The sequence below is a fragment of the Gossypium hirsutum genome, chromosome D07 (assembly GCF_007990345.1).
Source record: "Gossypium hirsutum isolate 1008001.06 chromosome D07, Gossypium_hirsutum_v2.1, whole genome shotgun sequence".
Lineage (NCBI taxonomy): Eukaryota > Viridiplantae > Streptophyta > Magnoliopsida > Malvales > Malvaceae > Gossypium > Gossypium hirsutum.
Window position 1 is genome coordinate 8,979,258 of NC_053443.1, and position 17,657 is coordinate 8,996,914.

Here is a 17,657-nt window from a genome sequence, read left to right on the forward strand (position 1 = left end):
TAAATTTTTAATAATTCAATCAATTTTTTCTTGATTAAAATTTAAAAGTTAGGAGTCAAACTGCTCAAAAAGAATAAAAATCAAAATAAGTAAATATTAGGGACTAAATTTATGATTATTCCTTTAAACAATAGATGTTATCACAATCAATCACATATATATCACGATCATCGACAGAGACATGTCTGATATGTTAGGGAAGAACACTTTCCATACAAAATCCACGAACAAAAGCATGCACGTGAACACTGAGAGAGCTGGCAGCCATTTTTTATTGTATAAAGGACAAGAAACAAAACATGACATCATCATCATAATCGACATTAACTACAACAAAATCCCAAAGGAAAACAATCTACCATTAGATAGTTTTTGAAATCTGTCTAATCATAGCTACATTTTTGCTCTCATTTTCACACATTCAATCTGTTCTTCCAAAAAGGAGGGAAAAGAAACCCTTTTTGATTGAGATATTGTAGAATCTCAACAAGCCCACCAGTATGTTATATTTAGCCATCTTTATCTGTCTCTAAAACGAGGGAAAACAGAAGATACTTTTCCTTCCTGATTTGTGTTTGTTTCTCTGCTTTTTTCTCACACATGATAAGCATCCTGCAGGTTGTCTAATTTCTTCATCCTTTTTTGTTTCTTCATTCTCTCTAGTTTCTTTCACTTGAACCTGCACTCCAACATTTCAATTCTCATATCAATATCATACTTGGTTTAAGTGTTTCACTCGTTTAATTCCATTCTAAAATTGTTGAGTTACTGAATTGAATTCTTTTGAAATGTGGTTGTTGAAATCAAATTAAAACTTATTTGATGATGGAGGTTACAAGGGATCTGGATATGAATTCAGACACTGAACCCGAGTGTTGCACCAAAGTATGTTTTACATCCACCAACACGATATATATATATGTTCTATAAGATTGATTTCTTCAGTCTTATAAAGGTTTAAGAACTGAAATGTACCCACAATGTCTATCAATGGCATTTATAAATGTAGAATTTGATTGAAGAGCATAGCTTCAATCGGTCATGTGTGACAAATACAGGTTCCTGGTAGGTTCAGGTTTTAGATTCTAGACGTGTCATAGTCAGAAAATTTTAACGTATAAAGTAACTAAAACAATATATAGAATGATTCAATGGTGGCAAGTTCAATGATGCACAAATCCTTCACCTGGCACCCTGCCATTATCATTGAGAGACTAAAAAGAATCAAAAGAAATGCAAGAACAAAAAGTGGAGAAAGCGTCTTTGGTTGATCTACATAAAAGCAAAGAGAAGGAAGAAAAATAAAGACCAGCATGATTCAAGGTAGGGGAAAAAAATATTTGCTTTGGATTTGATGACTTGGTTTTGCTTATTTTGTTTGCAGTTCCTTGTGTTCTGCCATTGAAAAGACTGCCGGGAGAAGTGGAAGACAAATCCAAGTTCAAATGTGTGGTGGAAAAATCAGGCTGATTGAGAGCTTTTATTCTGTGTTGCATACACCAATCGGATCGCGTGTACTTATCAATCTTGGAGGGACCAAATAAAGATATTCTTAGCTCCCCACTTTGTAAGGGCACAATTCAATTATTTGTGTAGGATAACAGGCTAGTTGGAGTGGAGGGGCATAACATTTTAAACCATTGGGAAGCTTATTGTGTGCCCACAAAAGCCTGAGGGACCAAATAATCCTACAGTCCCCCACAGTGTAACTAGACCACTGTTCAGACAATCAAGCAATCTTGAAAACATACCACAATAAGGTAAGGAACATGTAAGGACAAAGTAAAGCAGCTTTATGAAACCCAATTTGGATACTAGAAGAAGCAGAATTGCATGCATTCCATGGATATTTTTCAGCTTTCCTAGTCTTCTTATGTGATAAGTACTTGGAAAATATGGAAGCCTGTAAGCAAGCACGCTGAGGGGTGTGAATCATTGCACCGACTCTATGTTCTATAACTCTTTTGAAGACTAGAGTAATGAGTTTTTCTTTTTTTTTTTTTGGTTTTGTCCTTCGATTTCTCAGAAAGGGGAAAATCGAAAATGAAAACATAAGCTAAAAGAAATTAACTCTAAGTGAACACTCAGAGAAACGGCATGAAAATATAACCTAAATGAAATGAACTCTAAGTGAACATTCATATTTCTCAAACAAAGCCCATGATATATGTGTACTTGAATTTCCTCCATGGGGAAGAACGTACCTGTTCATTAGCTTTTGATTTCGTGTTAGAATCAGTTGAATCTCCAGTTTCCGTCCCGCATCGCTTCAATGCTCTCTCTAAGATTGGAGGAGTTGAAGCAGGGCTAAGACTGCCTGAACTAAGATCAGGTGGTGTACTTTGAATTCCCACATCTCGAGTCAAGCTCACAGCTTTCCTTTCTGCAAACCGATGAAATAATAACTCCAAAATAAGCTCTTTCAGGTGAAGGGGGAAAAAAAGCATCGAGGAAATATTATGAGCCTTTCAGATTCAGACACTGACCTGGAAACTGATCTATGTCTTGTGAAACTGTCCTGGACGACTTTGTTTGGAAATGACATGATGAATGGGAGTAAACGAGAGGAGCAGACATGGTGATTCGGTTTGTTAAGTTTCGAAATGACCTTCCACTCAGTGTTTTTGCAGATAAACATTCCATTGGAACCTCCCCTGAAAGAGGGTTGCAAATGTACTTCTCTGCTTCATTCCACTTTGAGTTCAAAGCAAACCCCTCTGGTGACAAGCATTCCCAACTACTGTACATTGTTCTTGCCTGCAAGGCTGCAAAAGCCCAACCAAAACAAATAAAGAAAAAACCCAGTTGATTTCGAACTGTTCAAAAAGCAAAGAGATACGATTCAACAGTTACCTTTAAGAGCTGTTGTAAAGGAGTATGTTGAAGGGTCAATCTCATCTGTAAAAACCAGGGGAAAAATTTAGAGGAAAAGTGGACGCAAAACCAAGCTTTGCATGAAAGAGGAACAAGAGAGGTACCTTTCAAACAATATCCAGGAGATGAAGCAGTGCTATAAATGGTTATATTTGATCTAAAAGACCTTGAATCTTCTCTAAAACTTCTGATATATGATGCTGAATATCTTCTAGAAGCAGTGTTTTCTCGGCTAACTCGAGCCTTGACACCCCATTCCCTCAAACTAAAATCCGGTTCATCGTATCGTCTTGAACTACAAGAAGATTGCTCCATGGCAGATGCCATGAATGAGCTATAATCTGGAATTGAAGACTTTTACAAATTTTTTTTGTTGTAAATTTCAAAATCTGTGGCTGCCATTTCAGCAGATGCCTGCTTGGAATCTTTTACCATACTTTCAAATGTAAAAGCAACCTTTTTGTTGAGCTCTAATTGGAACTTAAAAGACCGCTTTAAAGTGTCTTCTTCTTCCTTTACCCATGCCCCATAAAATACATTTAAGGTGGTTATTTTGATAGTCATATGCTAAAACAATTTTACTTATTCTGTTTTCTATATCCTTATTATACAAGTAAATAACTGATAACGCAAAAAAGTAGAAAAGAACACTGCACAGCAAAAGCGAAACAAAAATGGTACTGATAGTCTCGTGCCAAGCTTAGATTCCTAAGTTGCTGCCTTTTCTCTATCACCTGCCAGATTAAAGACTGTTATACTTAGGTGAATAATGGTAATAAGAATGATACTAAAGCAATAAAAAAGAAAAGAAAAAATAATAAGACGTAGATTTTATATGAAAAACTTTTAACGAGAAAAACTACTATCAGAGAAAGAAAAATTTACTAAGGTTAAAAAATCAATAATACTAAAGGGATTTGACTACTCTTATTTTAAGGGATAAATAACTTTTTTGTAATCAATATCTAATAGAAAAAGTATAGACTTATACAGATTCAATTTGTGCGGCCCTCGATCTTTTGCCCTCACAAATCACCCTATTTTGCCTCTCTATTTTATTTCTTTAACAAGTGACGAGATTCGAGTCACACAACCCTAACAAAAACAGTCGTTAGTTGTTATTGAATTGGATGTTGTAGCGATGAGAATAAAATAAATGATAAGATATGTGTTTGGTTTCAAGTGAAATCATGATTGAAAAATAACCATTAAAAATATAAAATTGGAATATGTATAATTAACTATTTAAGAATATATTTATATTGAATAATAAAAATATATTTTATATTTGTATTAAATTATAATTAAAAATTCTATTTTATTAAAATTTAAATGTATAAGAAATACTTATATTAAATAAATAAATAATGATAATATTAAAATTAGTATATATTAAATATTAATTAAAGTCAATGTTGTATTAAAATAATAATAAAATTGAGGGGTATTGGCTAATCAAGATTTTATAGGGGTATAGGCTTCTCTTCTGCCTTGCAAGCAGAACTTTCGGCAGTGGTAGATGGCCTTCAAGTTGCATGGAGCAGTTTCAGGCGTCTCATTGCGGAGCTTGTTAACATTCTTAACTTTGCTGAAGCTAAGAACATCAGCCTGATGTCGGTGCATGTAATTACCAAGAGAGAGGCCTTGGAAAATTTAGATATAACATGTTATGTGCTTAGCAAATAGAGTTGCTGATAATCTAACCAAGAAAGGATTGGATGCATCACTTGCTCTTCAAGTTATCAAAGATATCCTTGACGAGCTAAGTGACTTAATTGCTCGTGATCAAGATGGCGCTCTTTACTGGCAGACTGTATACTTAATTCTTGTAAGGATGTTGTTCATTCCAAAAAAGAGAAAAAAGGGTAAAAAAAGAATTGGAGTCCCAAGCATCATTTGAAAAAAGATGCTCCAGTGCAGTGGAAAATTGGACCAGAGATTATTCAAACAGCAGACCAGCACCTTGCGTTGCTATTATTTTTCTGTCTGAAGATTTCAACGCACAAGAGGTTCTAGTGCTTCCGAAGGGGCACTTAGACTCGCAGCGATTGTCAAATTATGTTATTTAGATTTGAAAATGAACTTAAATATAGATATATTTTAGAGACAAATATATTTAGTTATTTTTATTTTTTTAAAATTTAATGGACTACTTAATTTATGTATACGCTAAGATTGTACATGAATATTTTAGAAAAAACGATTAATTTGAATAGCATAGAAATTTATTACGGAAATGTGTCACCGAATATACTTGATCTTTTATGCACATTTGAATGATTGTCACTACATCTAACATGATTTTCAAGAAAGAATAAAATAATATTGATAACATCATCCACATGCAAAGCATTTATTATTATACATTTATTTGGAATTTAGATTGAATTACTCTTTGTACCAAGTACAAAAGGCACCGGACTCATGCATTTTGCCCCCACTTACTTACAATCGGAACACCGACTGTTACAAAGTGGAGCAGGCCATTATGTTTCCTTTTGTTGTATTGCTGGAAATAGGTAGGCAAGTAGGTTTAATCTGCTGCCTCATGCATACTATAACATGGATTTTGATGTTGATTTAGCTCCAACTTTAGTTAAGCAACACTTTTCTGAATTACAGTGTGAGTTTTAAGATTAATCCAAAGGACACTTTTTTGAACCAAAATTAAATGATACTAATTTCACTTGTACTTTCTTAACTCCCTTGAAAACCAGATTGAAATTTCAGACTGCCCGAGTAAGAAATTCCAAATGCGTTTTCTTTGCTTTTTACATTTCACTTGAGCAATATTCAAGAGGTCAAGAATTTAAACGGACCTTAATTAAATCGGTAAATTTAAGAACCGAGTCTAATTATGTTCAAGTGTTTTTCTTTATCATTAAACTACAAGTTCTTCTTTATTAAAATTTCATATATTTGTCTAAAACAATAGTGCCCCAAAAGCATCTCTCACGTGAACAAGAAGAATAAGCAATTATTAAGTGAAAGCATGGACATTTAATGAAATCTGTTACCTATAAAACAAAGGTTGTCAACCTTAACAACTCCAACTCCTCTTGCATCTAATCCAATCATGGTTGTGGTCCATAGCCTTAAGTACAGAAGCAAGGCAAGATATGGTGCTGAATCAACTCTATCATGTGTCGTAAGAAGAATCACAAGTATGGACAACAGGACATGGGACAGTGGGGTCCCTCAAATTCAACAATTGTGAACTCCAGAATTTAGAATTGGTTGGATGGGTAGAGACTGTAAAAGTATAATGGAAGTTTGGAAAGGGTAAACTATGTCGTGGATCATTCGATGTTTTTTCTATTTTGGTTTTTTTTGATAATTTAATTATTTTAATTAAGATAATTATTTAAATTAGTCGCTATCGTTAAAAATTTCGTTAATTTATTAATAGATTGTAGATGTAACATTTTTTTTACTTTAAAATAAAATTAGGGATCTCTCTAAAATTAATTTAAAACATTTTTTTTTATTTACTTGCAACATAAAAATCAACAATCATCATGTTCCCAATACCCACCATAAAAACTACCAATACTCATCACCATCCATAGCTGCTTTCCATCTCTATTGCCCCACACTTCGTTACCTCACTTTCGCACCAAAAAAATTACCCTACTATAGATTTTTCTTTTTAAAAAATTAAATTTCTCGGTTACAGAACGAGGGATACTAATTTTGAATTATTGCGAATTTAGGGAAAATAAAATTAGCTAAGAAGGGTAGCTTTGAGGATACCAAGTAAATAACTTCGTTGATACAGCAAAAGACTGTTATAAACTTTAATTTTTTGGAAAGCATCAAAAGCAAAAAAGATTTGTCATAAATAAGATATGCAGAACAGTGATTGAGAAATCTTTTATTTTTCCTTGAATTACGAACAATGAACAATTAGTAAAATCTAAATTTACTAATATGGACACAAAATATATTAATTTGACTTAAAGGAATGTTAATCAGTTATGGGTTGTGTCTATTTGTGGTGAATGTTTGAGTGGTTTTTATGTTGTAAATAATTTTTAAAAAAATTGTTTTGGATTAATTATAGAAAGGTTTCTAATTTTAGTCAAAAGTAAAAAAAAAATAAAAATTATGCCAACAATCCATTAGTGGACTAATAAATTTTTTAATGGCAATGATCAATTTGAACAATTATATTAATTGGAGTAACTAAATTGAAAAAAAAAATTACAGTGACAAAGATAGGAACAACGTATTTAGAGTGACCTACGGTGTAGTTTACCTTTACTTAAATAATGAACAAATTAATCCTTGCATTTAGTTTTTGGGTAAGACAATCACAAATGATGAAATTAGGAGCACTCTTTTCGACATGGCACCTCTGAAAGCACCTGACAGTGATGGGTTTCACCCCCTTTTCTTCCAAACTAATGGGATCAAGTTGGCAGTTCTATTTGTGGTTGGATTAAAAGGATTTTCGATGGGGAGGTTATAGAGTCGACACTGAATATACCCTAATTGTCCTTTTACCCAAAGTCCAAAACCTTGAGATATTTTCTCGGTTTAGGTCCATCAACTTGTGCTCTGTCATTTACAAGTTGGTCATGAATGTCATTGTTAACCGCTTTAAAAGTTGTCTTTCCCAAGATCATCACGCAGGAGCAGGCTAGGTCAATTGCGGGGCGCAACATTACAGACAATATCCTAATCGCGCAGGAAAATCCATTCCATGAAGAGTAAACAGAAGAATAGGAGCTGGATGGAAGTGAAGATTGATTTAGAGAAGGCTTACGATCGAGTTCAATAGGAGTTTATTGATGCGCTATCCAAGCTGCAAGTATTCCAAATTTTCTTAGAAATATTATTATGTCTGCTATCACCAATTCAACTTTGCAAATATTGTGGAATGGAGTCCCAACTCAGAAGTTCCGGTCGACTGGGAGGATCTGTTAGGGGTGCCCATTATCTTCGTATCTTTTTGTCTTGTGTATAGAGTGGCTTGGTTACACCATTCATTCAGCAATTCAGTCCAGATGGTGGTGCCCTATTTGCTCGAATCGTTCAGGTCCAACTCTCTCTCATATTTTCTTCGTGTATGATCTTATTATTTTTGGCAAATAGATGTGTGTCAAGCCAAATTGCTTAAAGGAATTTTGGAAATTTTTTGAGACTTTTCTGGACATCGGGTTAATGCATGTAAATCTAACATATTCTTTTCTAAGGGAGTTCGTGAAGGATTAGAGAGATATCTCAATGAATTTTTGGGATTCTCTAGAGTGCAAAACCTTGGTTTGTATTTGGGAGTTCCTCTCCTTCATGATAAGGTGACGAATAGCACTTTGAGATTTGCAGTCGACAGGGTTCATAGTAAATTACAGAGTTGGGAGGTGAGGCATCTGTTTTTAGCTGGTAGGGGCACTTTAGCTTAGTCTATGTTGTTAACGATACCTGGTTATTCTATGCAATTGATGATGATCCCTAAATACCTTTGTGAGGATATTGAGTAATTGGTTCAACATTCATTTGGGGATCGTCGAGTGGTGGAAGAAATATGGCTTTGGTTAGTTGGGAGTATGTTTGTCAACTATGATCCTATAAGGATCTTGGTATTAGGTGTTTGAGAAATCAGAACACCTCATTTTTCTATGAAGCTTGGGTTTAATATTGTGTCTAATTCCAACATTCTATGGGTTCAGGTCCTTCGGTCGAAGTATGAGGTTCCAAATGGTTTACCAGAAACCATATTGCGAGGTAGATGCTATTTTCTTTGGAGGGGATCTTTCTAGAGTCTAGTCACTAATTAGAGAAAATCTTTTATGGTTAGTTGGAAATGGAAATATGATTAATTTGTTGGCGGAATCCCGAATCTCGGTCCTTTGGTTAATCATATCCCATCCTATTTTAATCTGGAAATGGAGTGTGTGCTTAATAAAATGGTTGTAGAGGAAGGTTGTAATACCCTTAATCCATATCTGTCGTCGTATCAGGGTTACGGGATATTACGATAGTTAAAAAGTCCAATAATATCTAAAAAAAATCGAACTTTTTTTAAAATAGCACAAAATAATAACCATTAATTATTCATAGCATACGTACAAAAATGGGACTTAAATCGAGCCTACAGAACCCAAAAATTAGTTTTGAAACAAGTAAGGACTAATCTGAAATAAAACAGAAAGATGTGTTAAAAACTGAAAACAGGGGTCACACGGCCATGTGACAGAGCCCGGACCGTGTGCCTAAAAAATATGGTCGTGTGGCCAAATCGTGTAACTTAGGCTCTGAGGCCGTGTAAACCTGGGTCAGACGGCCGTGTCCCCATACTATGTAACAAACTGTGACAGTGTTGATAAACCTGCACCAAAAATCAAAGAGACCACACGGTCATGCCATACAACCATGTGGGACACACAACCGTGTGATAGCCCTTGTCACAGATCGTGTGTATCCAAATTTCCTTCAAACTCAAATAAATTAACCTACAACTCCTTAGACTCTAAGCTAAGCATTTACCATATCATTAACCTATTCAAAATGTACCAAATTAAGTCAAAATATGTCAATTCACATACAACCTATATGCCTAGCCAATATCCCCTCATTGGCACCACAATTCAAACATGAAACATCAATAATTAATGCCAAGACTTTTATGCCTAAACATGTCCATACCATCACCATTTCTTTTACACAATGGCATTAAGAAAAGCTCCACAAGTGACCTAAACATAAACACCTCTTTTTACCAACTAAGTATACATTTTTGTAACCACTTTGTACCATTCAAGACAATCAATCCAAATATCCACAATTACCATTACCTAAACACAAATAGATACTAAGCACTAAATTCATCAAACTCTCTTATAGCTCATTCACAACCAAGGTATTAAAACATGAACATTAACTTGAAATAAGGACATCCTATATATATGCCACAAGTAACCAACTATCGAACTTCAAAATCTATTGAGTCGGATGACGGTAAGTGTGGGCTTCTCGTTGATCTGATCTATATGTTCCGAACGTCCAAAATCTACAGAAAAATAATAATAACTATAAGTATACTAAATACTTAGTAAGCTCATACCATTTAAACTTCACTTACCTCAAATTCATAACATAAACAAGATCAAGTTTGAGATGCAATTTAACCTATCAAAATTCAACCCACAATATTAATATTGACCTCATACTTTGAGCTCAACCATATGGACATCCATTAGTAATTTTGTTTCCAAGAAAACCAACTTTAATCTCATAACCGAAACCATTTAGTCAATCTCAATGATATGTCTCTAGAACTTAAATAACAAACCTTCCCGATGAAATTTCATAAAAAACCTCAGTATACAGATGAAAATAGTAGTGCCTGGTTACCAAATAAGGTCAACCTACACGATAAATTGCTTGGTCAGGGCTTAATATTCCTATATTATTGAGTTTGCAACAAATGCAGGAACTCGAAACCTATTTTCGTATTCTTGAGTCCGCAACGTATGCTAGGGGCTTAGGCATAATTTAAAGTAGATTTATTGTAATGTTTTTTATTCACCAACAAAAAAATCATTACATGTTAGATCAAAGAGCAAATGGATTCTTTTTGTTAAAAATTTTATTCATTTCTACTATAAAAAGCTGACATGCTGACAGAAAACTAGACATATACATGTGGCATGCTACATGTACCTCATCAATGTACCTCATATTGACGTCCACGTGAGCATTCCCAACGCATATTATGATTACTTAAAACTAAATACGGAGTATAATTGGACTGTTTGATAAATGTAAATTTCAAACAATGAAATTTTTTATTTTACAATTTATCCTTATTTTTTTAACATTTCAATTTAAACAAAGTCGAAATTTAAATGTAAGGTCTTTTAAAAGATAATGTAATTTTTAAAGAAATAAATAAAACAAAATTAATTGAAAATAATCTCCATTAAATGATATTTAGTTGTTTATCTATTTATCATTTTCACAATTTCATAGATAAATTTTATCACGTGATTTTTATTATGAATTATTGGTCGTGTTTAAAAGAGGCAAAAATTTAGGTAGAGGGTTAAGAAGGTTTTTTCTGTAAAGTTGGAGGGTTAAAAAAGTTGATTTAGACTTCATTTAATTTTTAATTTTTTAGCCATTGAACTTGTATAGTTTGTCAAATCACCCCAAAATGTGGATATTTGTTAACTTAAACTTAGGGAAAAAAATCACTATACCAAATTTATAATGATATTGAGTTATGTAAATCACATTTTCGTTAGAAAAACATAATTGTTTTTGTTAATTTTTTCAAATATTTTAGCTTATTGAAAATATTTTGTCAAAAGATTTCTTTAGTCTCTCTTAATTTCAAAATTGAGCAAATTAGTCTTTTTAAAAAATATCAGAGTAATTTAATCATTACCAATTTTGAAAACGAGTAACTAATGACAATTAATTATTGTGATAATGTCTTTTGTTAATTGTACATTTTGATCAGTATAGCAAATTTGTTTACATATTTTGTTAATTTGGTATTGATTCTAAAAATTCAATAAATTTGGCATCAACATTTACACATTTAGACATTTACACAAAGATTGCAGGCTGAATTTGTTAACTTGAGACTATATTGACAAAATGTCTAAATTTTGAGAGCTAAATTTGTTATTATAACAATCAAAATTGCGTACAATTGACAGAAAAATTAAAAACAAATTGTCCTTGATTGCTCACTTTCGCAATTGACGAGGATTAAATCACTCTATGTTTTTTTAAAAAGGAACCAATTTGCTCAATATCAAAATTAAAAAGGACTTTAGAGGTCTTTTTACCAAAATATTTCAATTCAGTAATTTGTTGAGGATGTACAAATAGAAGAAAACTGTTGGGCCAAGCATTGACTCGGTAAGCCCAAACAATAGTAACACTAATACATGGCAGAGCGGCAAGAGGAGAAGAGGAGAAGAGAAGAAAAGCCGCAGGAACCAATAATCTCTCCATTTCCCAGCAGAAAATTCCAGCGATGGGTTACATGCAGGAAGCTCGTGAGAATCATGTCAAGAAGAAAGTTGAGGAAGGTAATAAATTACCCTCTGAAAGGGAGAATGAAAAAGACAAACTTAAACCCATTTCTCATCTAACCCTTGTTTTTGTTTATGTTGAAATTTTTTTCATGAAAAAGGAGGGAATGATTGGTCATGATTGTGAGATGGATTAATTTGGGTTTTTTTTTTTCAGCTTTGAGGAGCAAGATGAAGCAAAAGGCACTAAAAGAATGTGATGAGTACACTTCGAAATATGCGCAGTGTGCCGCTGGGAAGACTCTTTCTATCGTATGGCAATGTCGTAAACAAGCTAAAGAATTGAATGATTGTCTTCATCAATTGTAAGTTTGTTTTCTCTCTCTTCCCCCAAGCTTATACTTTATACACACACGCATAACTTTTACATAGAGGAAACCTTTGCATAATATATCTATGAAGTTATTTTCTTCATTTTTCATCGTTGTCTCTAGAGTTATTAACGTCCTTTTCTTTTTCTTCGTACTGCGTTTTGTCCCTTGAGCAAGTTTGGTTTAGCAATGTGTCTTTGACGTGCATGTTTGACTGAGAAATGTGGCCGTTGATTGCACGTCTATGTTAACCATCATTTAGGAATGTGGCTTAAAATGTAGTTTAGGGTTATGAAAACAATAGATTCTGAAATGTAGGATTTTAGGATGCACTAATTTTAAAATCCTTGTATGTATATATATATTTGAAATATATATATCCTCTCCACTGACTGAGTTGGTTGATTGTTGTTAACTCCTTTCCCCAAGGAAAGCGTTATTAAGTTGTGCCAAGTGAAAACCTTGCTGATGAGAAGTGAAACTTGCCTTAAAATTTAAGGTTATGCACTTGCTTCCATCTGATAAGCTTGGTGACATAAATTGTATACCAGTTGGTTCTTTTAACCACTAGGATATTATTGCTGATGAATATGGTAGGCTTGTTGATATCCGATATTAGTAAAAAATAACATCTAGGTAGTTTGAAGTGTAAAGTTCAAGTTTGGCTTAAGTTAGACTGTTCATATTTGTGTGATCTCAAGAGATTTCGCATCTTGATTCATTAATCAAGCTATTAACGAAGTGAAAAGAAATCGAATGGCTTTAATCTCTTATACGATGATATAATTATGAATAATGTTAGAGTTAGGCATTTAACTACAAATAAAATGACTTATTCCCATTTTAGAAAAAAACTTGTATCCTGTTTACTTCATTCCTTAAAATCTGCATATTTCTTATAGGACTTCTCGAGATAGCTTTCTCAATATTTTTCCATACATTACTTATTACTACCGAATTACACTTATTTAATGTCATAAAACCTAGGAACTTTTTGTAGTTAGCCTTTGCCTACTTTACATTTGACACATTTATAGCAATGTATCTTTGGCAACCTAGCTTGGACAATAGTTAGGTTATGGTATTACATTGACCCATTATTGTAGCATGGATTTCATTATATTCTTATAATATTGGGATCTTTATTTTCAGAAAGAAAAACTGCATAAAAATGGGTTAGAGATGGAACCTGGAAATAAGTTAACCACCTATAATGAAAAATATGTTCATCGATCTTCTGCACAACAAGTAGCAGATATTGACTTTGAAGGTTTGAAACCATAGCTTAAATTTGACTTTCAAGGACAACGAGATTTAGAATTTAAACTTTATAATGCACAAATATCATAGAAACAAATTGGTTTATGGACATTTTATTGTTTAACTTATTTACAGGTCTAGATTGCTTATACTTTCCTTAATTTATAAATTTATATGAATAGAACTTCAAGCTAATTATGACCCCATTTTATTGGATGGTTTATTCTGATACCCCAGACCACATTAGATATAAGCGTGAACGATAACGCCCATATAAGAGATTAAGTCCCACCAGACCAGCCACCTGAGTTTAAACTTTTTTGGTCTGTGGGTTTCTGCCCAAAAGGCTGTTTGACTACTGATGCCTGGGCCCTGGGCATTGAGTATCCATGCCAATTGTTACTCTTTGCCTATCATGTCTTAAGTGTCTCGTGTAACTTTGTAGTCATTGTCAATATATGGCCCCTAAGTCTAAGATGCTGCTTGAAATGAAAAGAATAGTCTGATTCCTCAAATCAGTATAGTTGAAAGCAGTTAGGTTTCACATTTGCCATCGTTGTATGGAATCTGGAAAGTCATGCAGTTAATTTAGAATGATGGTTACTTTGTTTCCTTTTTTGTTTTTTCAGTTTCCCTTTTCTTTATTACTTCAAGAACTTGTTGAGAAAATTTAATCAAGGAAACTGCATACAATTATATATTTTTATAATATCCATGACGTCTGGTGGTTAATTTGAAGATTAACAGACACATGATGCAAATAATGGGAAAGGCTTTGATTTACTTTAATTTGAAAGAACTCAGTTTCTCCTTTTCTTTGGCAGCACCAATGATGCTGTCTTGGAAGAAATGAAGAAAGAATACATGCTTCAGGAAAATCACAGAGAATCTGCAAGAGTCTAAGCTCATTCCCATTTCCTGTGCTGGCCGCAGAGTCTTGCAAACAAGTATTCAACGTACAACTTATTCGTTTTAATCCATATGCTTGCCTTGGAACTTCCATCTTTTGCAGTGTTATAGGGCAAATATATATATTTATATTTATATATATGATGGTCCTATCTCCGATAGTTGCAAACACTTTGTGCATGGATTAAATCATGGATCTATCTGGAACTGCAGTTTGAGATTTTGGGATATCTAAACCAAATGTTGTTTTTTAGAGTAGAGTAGATTAACTTATGCAAGTCTTCTTTTCTGTGTTGTTTTCTTTTTTATTTTTCATTCCATGCATTGTATATAACTCCTCAAAGTCCATCGTTGTCCATCCAAATCCAATGGAACAGAAATTTGGAATGTTCAATAAATAACATCCGGTCACCAACCAATCGTACTATACTGAAGATTTCTCATTCATTTTTTTTATAGAAATTAAGTAGATTTTGTTTTCATAAAAACTAAATTGTACACACTTCGTTATGGGTCTACTTTAATATTGTGCGATAATTTGATAATAAATGGATAATGTAATTCAGAAATAACTAAAATAACGTGAAATTTTGAAAGAAATTATAAAAAATGAAACCTATTATTGAAGTGATGGACTAAATTTTAGTCGGTGTTACGATTTAATTTAAACGTTTAAACATCGAAGGGTCCTAATGTTCCAATTTTTGAATCTTCAAATATCGCTTCAATGATGTTCATAATAGGGAGTTACGTCGACAATTGTTCTTTTGTAATTTTTCTTCGAAATGTGTTTCTTGCATGGATCGCACTTCGTATCTTTGGTTTTTGTTCTTTAAACGAAAGGTGCAATATTGCAGATTTATATATATATATTGAGTATTGTCACCATGAAAATATAGAGAAAGGATCATACAGGGATGCAGCCTCTCGTAAATAATGTATATCGCATTTTCGGGATAAATTGATTTTTTGAAAATTTAAAGAAATAAATTGTATTTTGAAAAAGTGTGTGAAAATCGACCTGTTTGACAAATTAAAATTTTTTTGGCCATATATGGCTAATTTTGCCTCCTTTTCATGTGATTCATTATCATCTCATCTTTGTTCCCTATTTCATGAATATTCTCATTTTATCAGTTACTAAACTTTAAAAATATACAATTTAATCATTAAAATTTTTAAAATTGTTTTATTTGGTCATTAAATGATATGGTACTTTTTTTAGGTATAATAATAAATTTAATCTTTAGCTTTTATATTTTTTATCAGATTGACTCTAATTTTATATAAAAATGATAAAATATTTTAAAATTATTTTAAATAAATAAGAAAAATCTGAAAATAATAATAAATAAATAAAATAGATAAAAGAATTTAAAATTATAACTACATGTCTTTGCCTTTTTAAACTCCATGCCCATCTTTTCCCAATACCAGTCCTTCACTCTTTTAATTTTCCACTTTTAGGCGTTTTATTTCATTCACTCGACTATTCTATTTCTTTTTGCTTGGATCAGTGTTAAGAAGTTTCTTTCGGGTGTTGTTATTTATTTCGAAAGGTGCTCTAATCTCACCGAAAACCCCCAAAACTTGTAGCGATCCAGCTCGGAAGGTGTAAAACAGTCGACAAAGGCACCAGCAACGTGTTAGAAAAGAAATTCAATTATTAAAGTATTTGATGGAAGAATTGTTTGGTTTATTCATATGCTTCATCGTCACGAATGTATATAGTCGGGCTTACAAAATAAAATATTCAAAAAATAACAAACTAAATCCAAAACTATTTACAGATTTCCAGCAACAACCCAACAAAAAACAATGAAATATTACTCTAGTAAAATTAGGAGACTTATTCAAATATATCTAATACAATGGACCGGCTGGGTTTCGGTCTGAATTAAATTTTTGAGATGCAAATGATACAAAGTAAGAAGAAATTGGAAAGTAAGCAAATTGATTTGGCATTAATCTTAAGCTATAATATTTTATTATTTTTTATGAATTTATATATTTTTCACCATTACTCACTTAGCGGTGAGTGACTTAAACAAACCACTTTAAAAATCATTTTAAAAATATAAGTGATTAAATTGTAACTTTTTAAAGTTTAGTGACCAAATCAGATTATCTTAAAAATATTAGTGACCAAATTATATTTTTTTAAAGTTTAATGATCAAAACAAACCATCTTGAAAATATTAACGAAAGCCGAACCTTTGTTTCCATTTTTCTCATTGTTCAAAAGGAAAAAGGAAGCCACTGGAGTAGATATTAGTTTCCATTAGATTCATTGGCTTCCTTGCGGAAAAAAAAGAAGAGAGAAATGACTAGGATGAATTACGTGAGAGAGAACGTTCCTCTCTCACGCTTCGGCGTCTTGGTAGCTCAGCTTGAGTCCATCGTTGCATCCGCATCGCAGAAATCTCCCGACCCTCTCCTTTGCTTTGATCTCCTCTCCGATCTCCTCACTGCCCTCGACGATGAGCCTAAGGTCCTTTTTTCCAGATCCTACCTTTTACTATTTCAGTACACAAATTAATTGTAGAATTCTGTCAGATCGTGTTCCCTTTTAGTTATTTATTCTGTTTGTTTATGTGTGATATTTAGTGAAGTTCATGTCTGTGAAGATTTGATTCGCAATTTCTTATAAAGTTCCCCATTTTAATTTGGTAAGAAGCGATTTAGTTCTGGTTTGAAATATTGGCGAGGTGTCACGTTTATCATTCAATAGTTAGCTTTATTATGAAAATGGATTGTGATTATACAGATTAATATAGAGATAAATCACTTGCTTCACTGAAGTACTTATTAGTTCCAAGTTCAATGTAAATGTAGTAGAAGGGGTCTGACATTTGGGTTCCAGTGTTTTTTGTTCTTAGATTTTAGTGACTTTGAAAATTTATTCTTTTGGAGTGGAGTTTTATTTTCTTGACTTGAAAATATTAAATTTCAGGAATCTATCTTGTTGTGGCAAAGAAAATGTGAGGATGCCTTATATTCCTTGCTTATTCTTGGTGCTAAACGTCATGTGCGTCACTTGGCATCGGTAGCAATGGCAAGGATAATATCTAAAGGAGATAGCATTTCAATATACTCAAGGGCCAGTAGTCTCCAAGGATTTCTTTCTGATGGGAAGCGGAGTGAGCCGCAGAGAATTGCTGGTTAGTGAAGCTGCAAGAAACTGTACTGTGCTTAGATCATTCTTTTTAACTAGAAGTGGCAGAATGTCCTCGTAACTACAATATTGCCTTGG

At 32.9% G+C, this 17,657-nt stretch overlaps 3 protein-coding genes across 7 annotated transcripts in view; 2 read left to right on the top strand and 1 right to left on the bottom strand.

The window, feature by feature from the left end:
• Window positions 1-238: 238 nt before the first annotated feature.
• Window positions 239-3,688, bottom strand: LOC107953445 (uncharacterized). The gene is made up of 5 exons (XM_016888753.2): window positions 2,979-3,688; window positions 2,854-2,898; window positions 2,487-2,765; window positions 2,205-2,383; window positions 239-679 (listed from the first exon to the last, which is right to left on the bottom strand). Exons 1-5 carry the CDS (start codon window positions 3,199-3,201, stop codon window positions 530-532), a joined length of 876 nt encoding a protein of 291 aa, XP_016744242.1. The 5' UTR covers window positions 3,202-3,688; the 3' UTR covers window positions 239-529.
• An 8,044-nt stretch (window positions 3,689-11,732) lies between these two features.
• Window positions 11,733-14,657, top strand: LOC107953444 (uncharacterized protein DDB_G0275933). Its single transcript, XM_016888752.2, has 3 exons — window positions 11,733-11,921; window positions 12,082-12,229; window positions 14,320-14,657. Exons 1-3 carry the CDS (start codon window positions 11,867-11,869, stop codon window positions 14,396-14,398), a joined length of 282 nt encoding a protein of 93 aa, XP_016744241.1. The 5' UTR covers window positions 11,733-11,866; the 3' UTR covers window positions 14,399-14,657.
• Window positions 14,658-16,615: 1,958 nt separating this feature from the next.
• LOC107953443 (protein SWEETIE) overlaps window positions 16,616-17,657 on the top strand; it is a 30,564-nt gene continuing 29,522 nt past the window's right edge. For 4 of the 5 annotated variants that reach the window (XM_041097375.1, XM_041097377.1, XM_041097376.1 and 1 more), the window contains exons 1-2: window positions 16,617-16,895; window positions 17,358-17,565. In XM_041097375.1, the coding sequence (XP_040953309.1) occupies window positions 16,728-16,895; window positions 17,358-17,565 (376 nt within the window). In that variant the 5' untranslated portion in view covers window positions 16,617-16,727. Of the gene's footprint in view, window positions 16,896-17,357; window positions 17,566-17,657 lie in introns of all 5 variants that reach the window. The other variant, XM_041097378.1, reaches the window with a different exon arrangement.

What these genes read in the sequence shown, in the direction of transcription:
- LOC107953444 (XM_016888752.2), top strand. Translation starts at nt 11,867, where the DNA reads ATGGGTTACATGCAGGAAGCTCGTGAGAATCATGTCAAGAAGAAAGTT. An exon ending in CAAGAAGAAAGTTGAGGAAG is followed by an intron (nt 11,922 to 12,081) that starts GTAATAAATTAC and finishes TTTTTTTTTCAG; the next exon opens with CTTTGAGGAGCAAGATGAAG. An exon ending in AATGATTGTCTTCATCAATT is followed by an intron (nt 12,230 to 14,319) that starts GTAAGTTTGTTT and finishes TTTCTTTGGCAG; the next exon opens with CACCAATGATGCTGTCTTGG.
- LOC107953445 (XM_016888753.2), bottom strand. Translation starts at nt 3,201, where the DNA reads ATGGCATCTGCCATGGAGCAATCTTCTTGTAGTTCAAGACGATACGAT. An exon ending in TCCTGGATATTGTTTGAAAG is followed by an intron (nt 2,899 to 2,978) that starts GTACCTCTCTTG and finishes TGGTTTTTACAG; the next exon opens with ATGAGATTGACCCTTCAACA. An exon ending in AGACATAGATCAGTTTCCAG is followed by an intron (nt 2,384 to 2,486) that starts GTCAGTGTCTGA and finishes ATCGGTTTGCAG; the next exon opens with AAAGGAAAGCTGTGAGCTTG.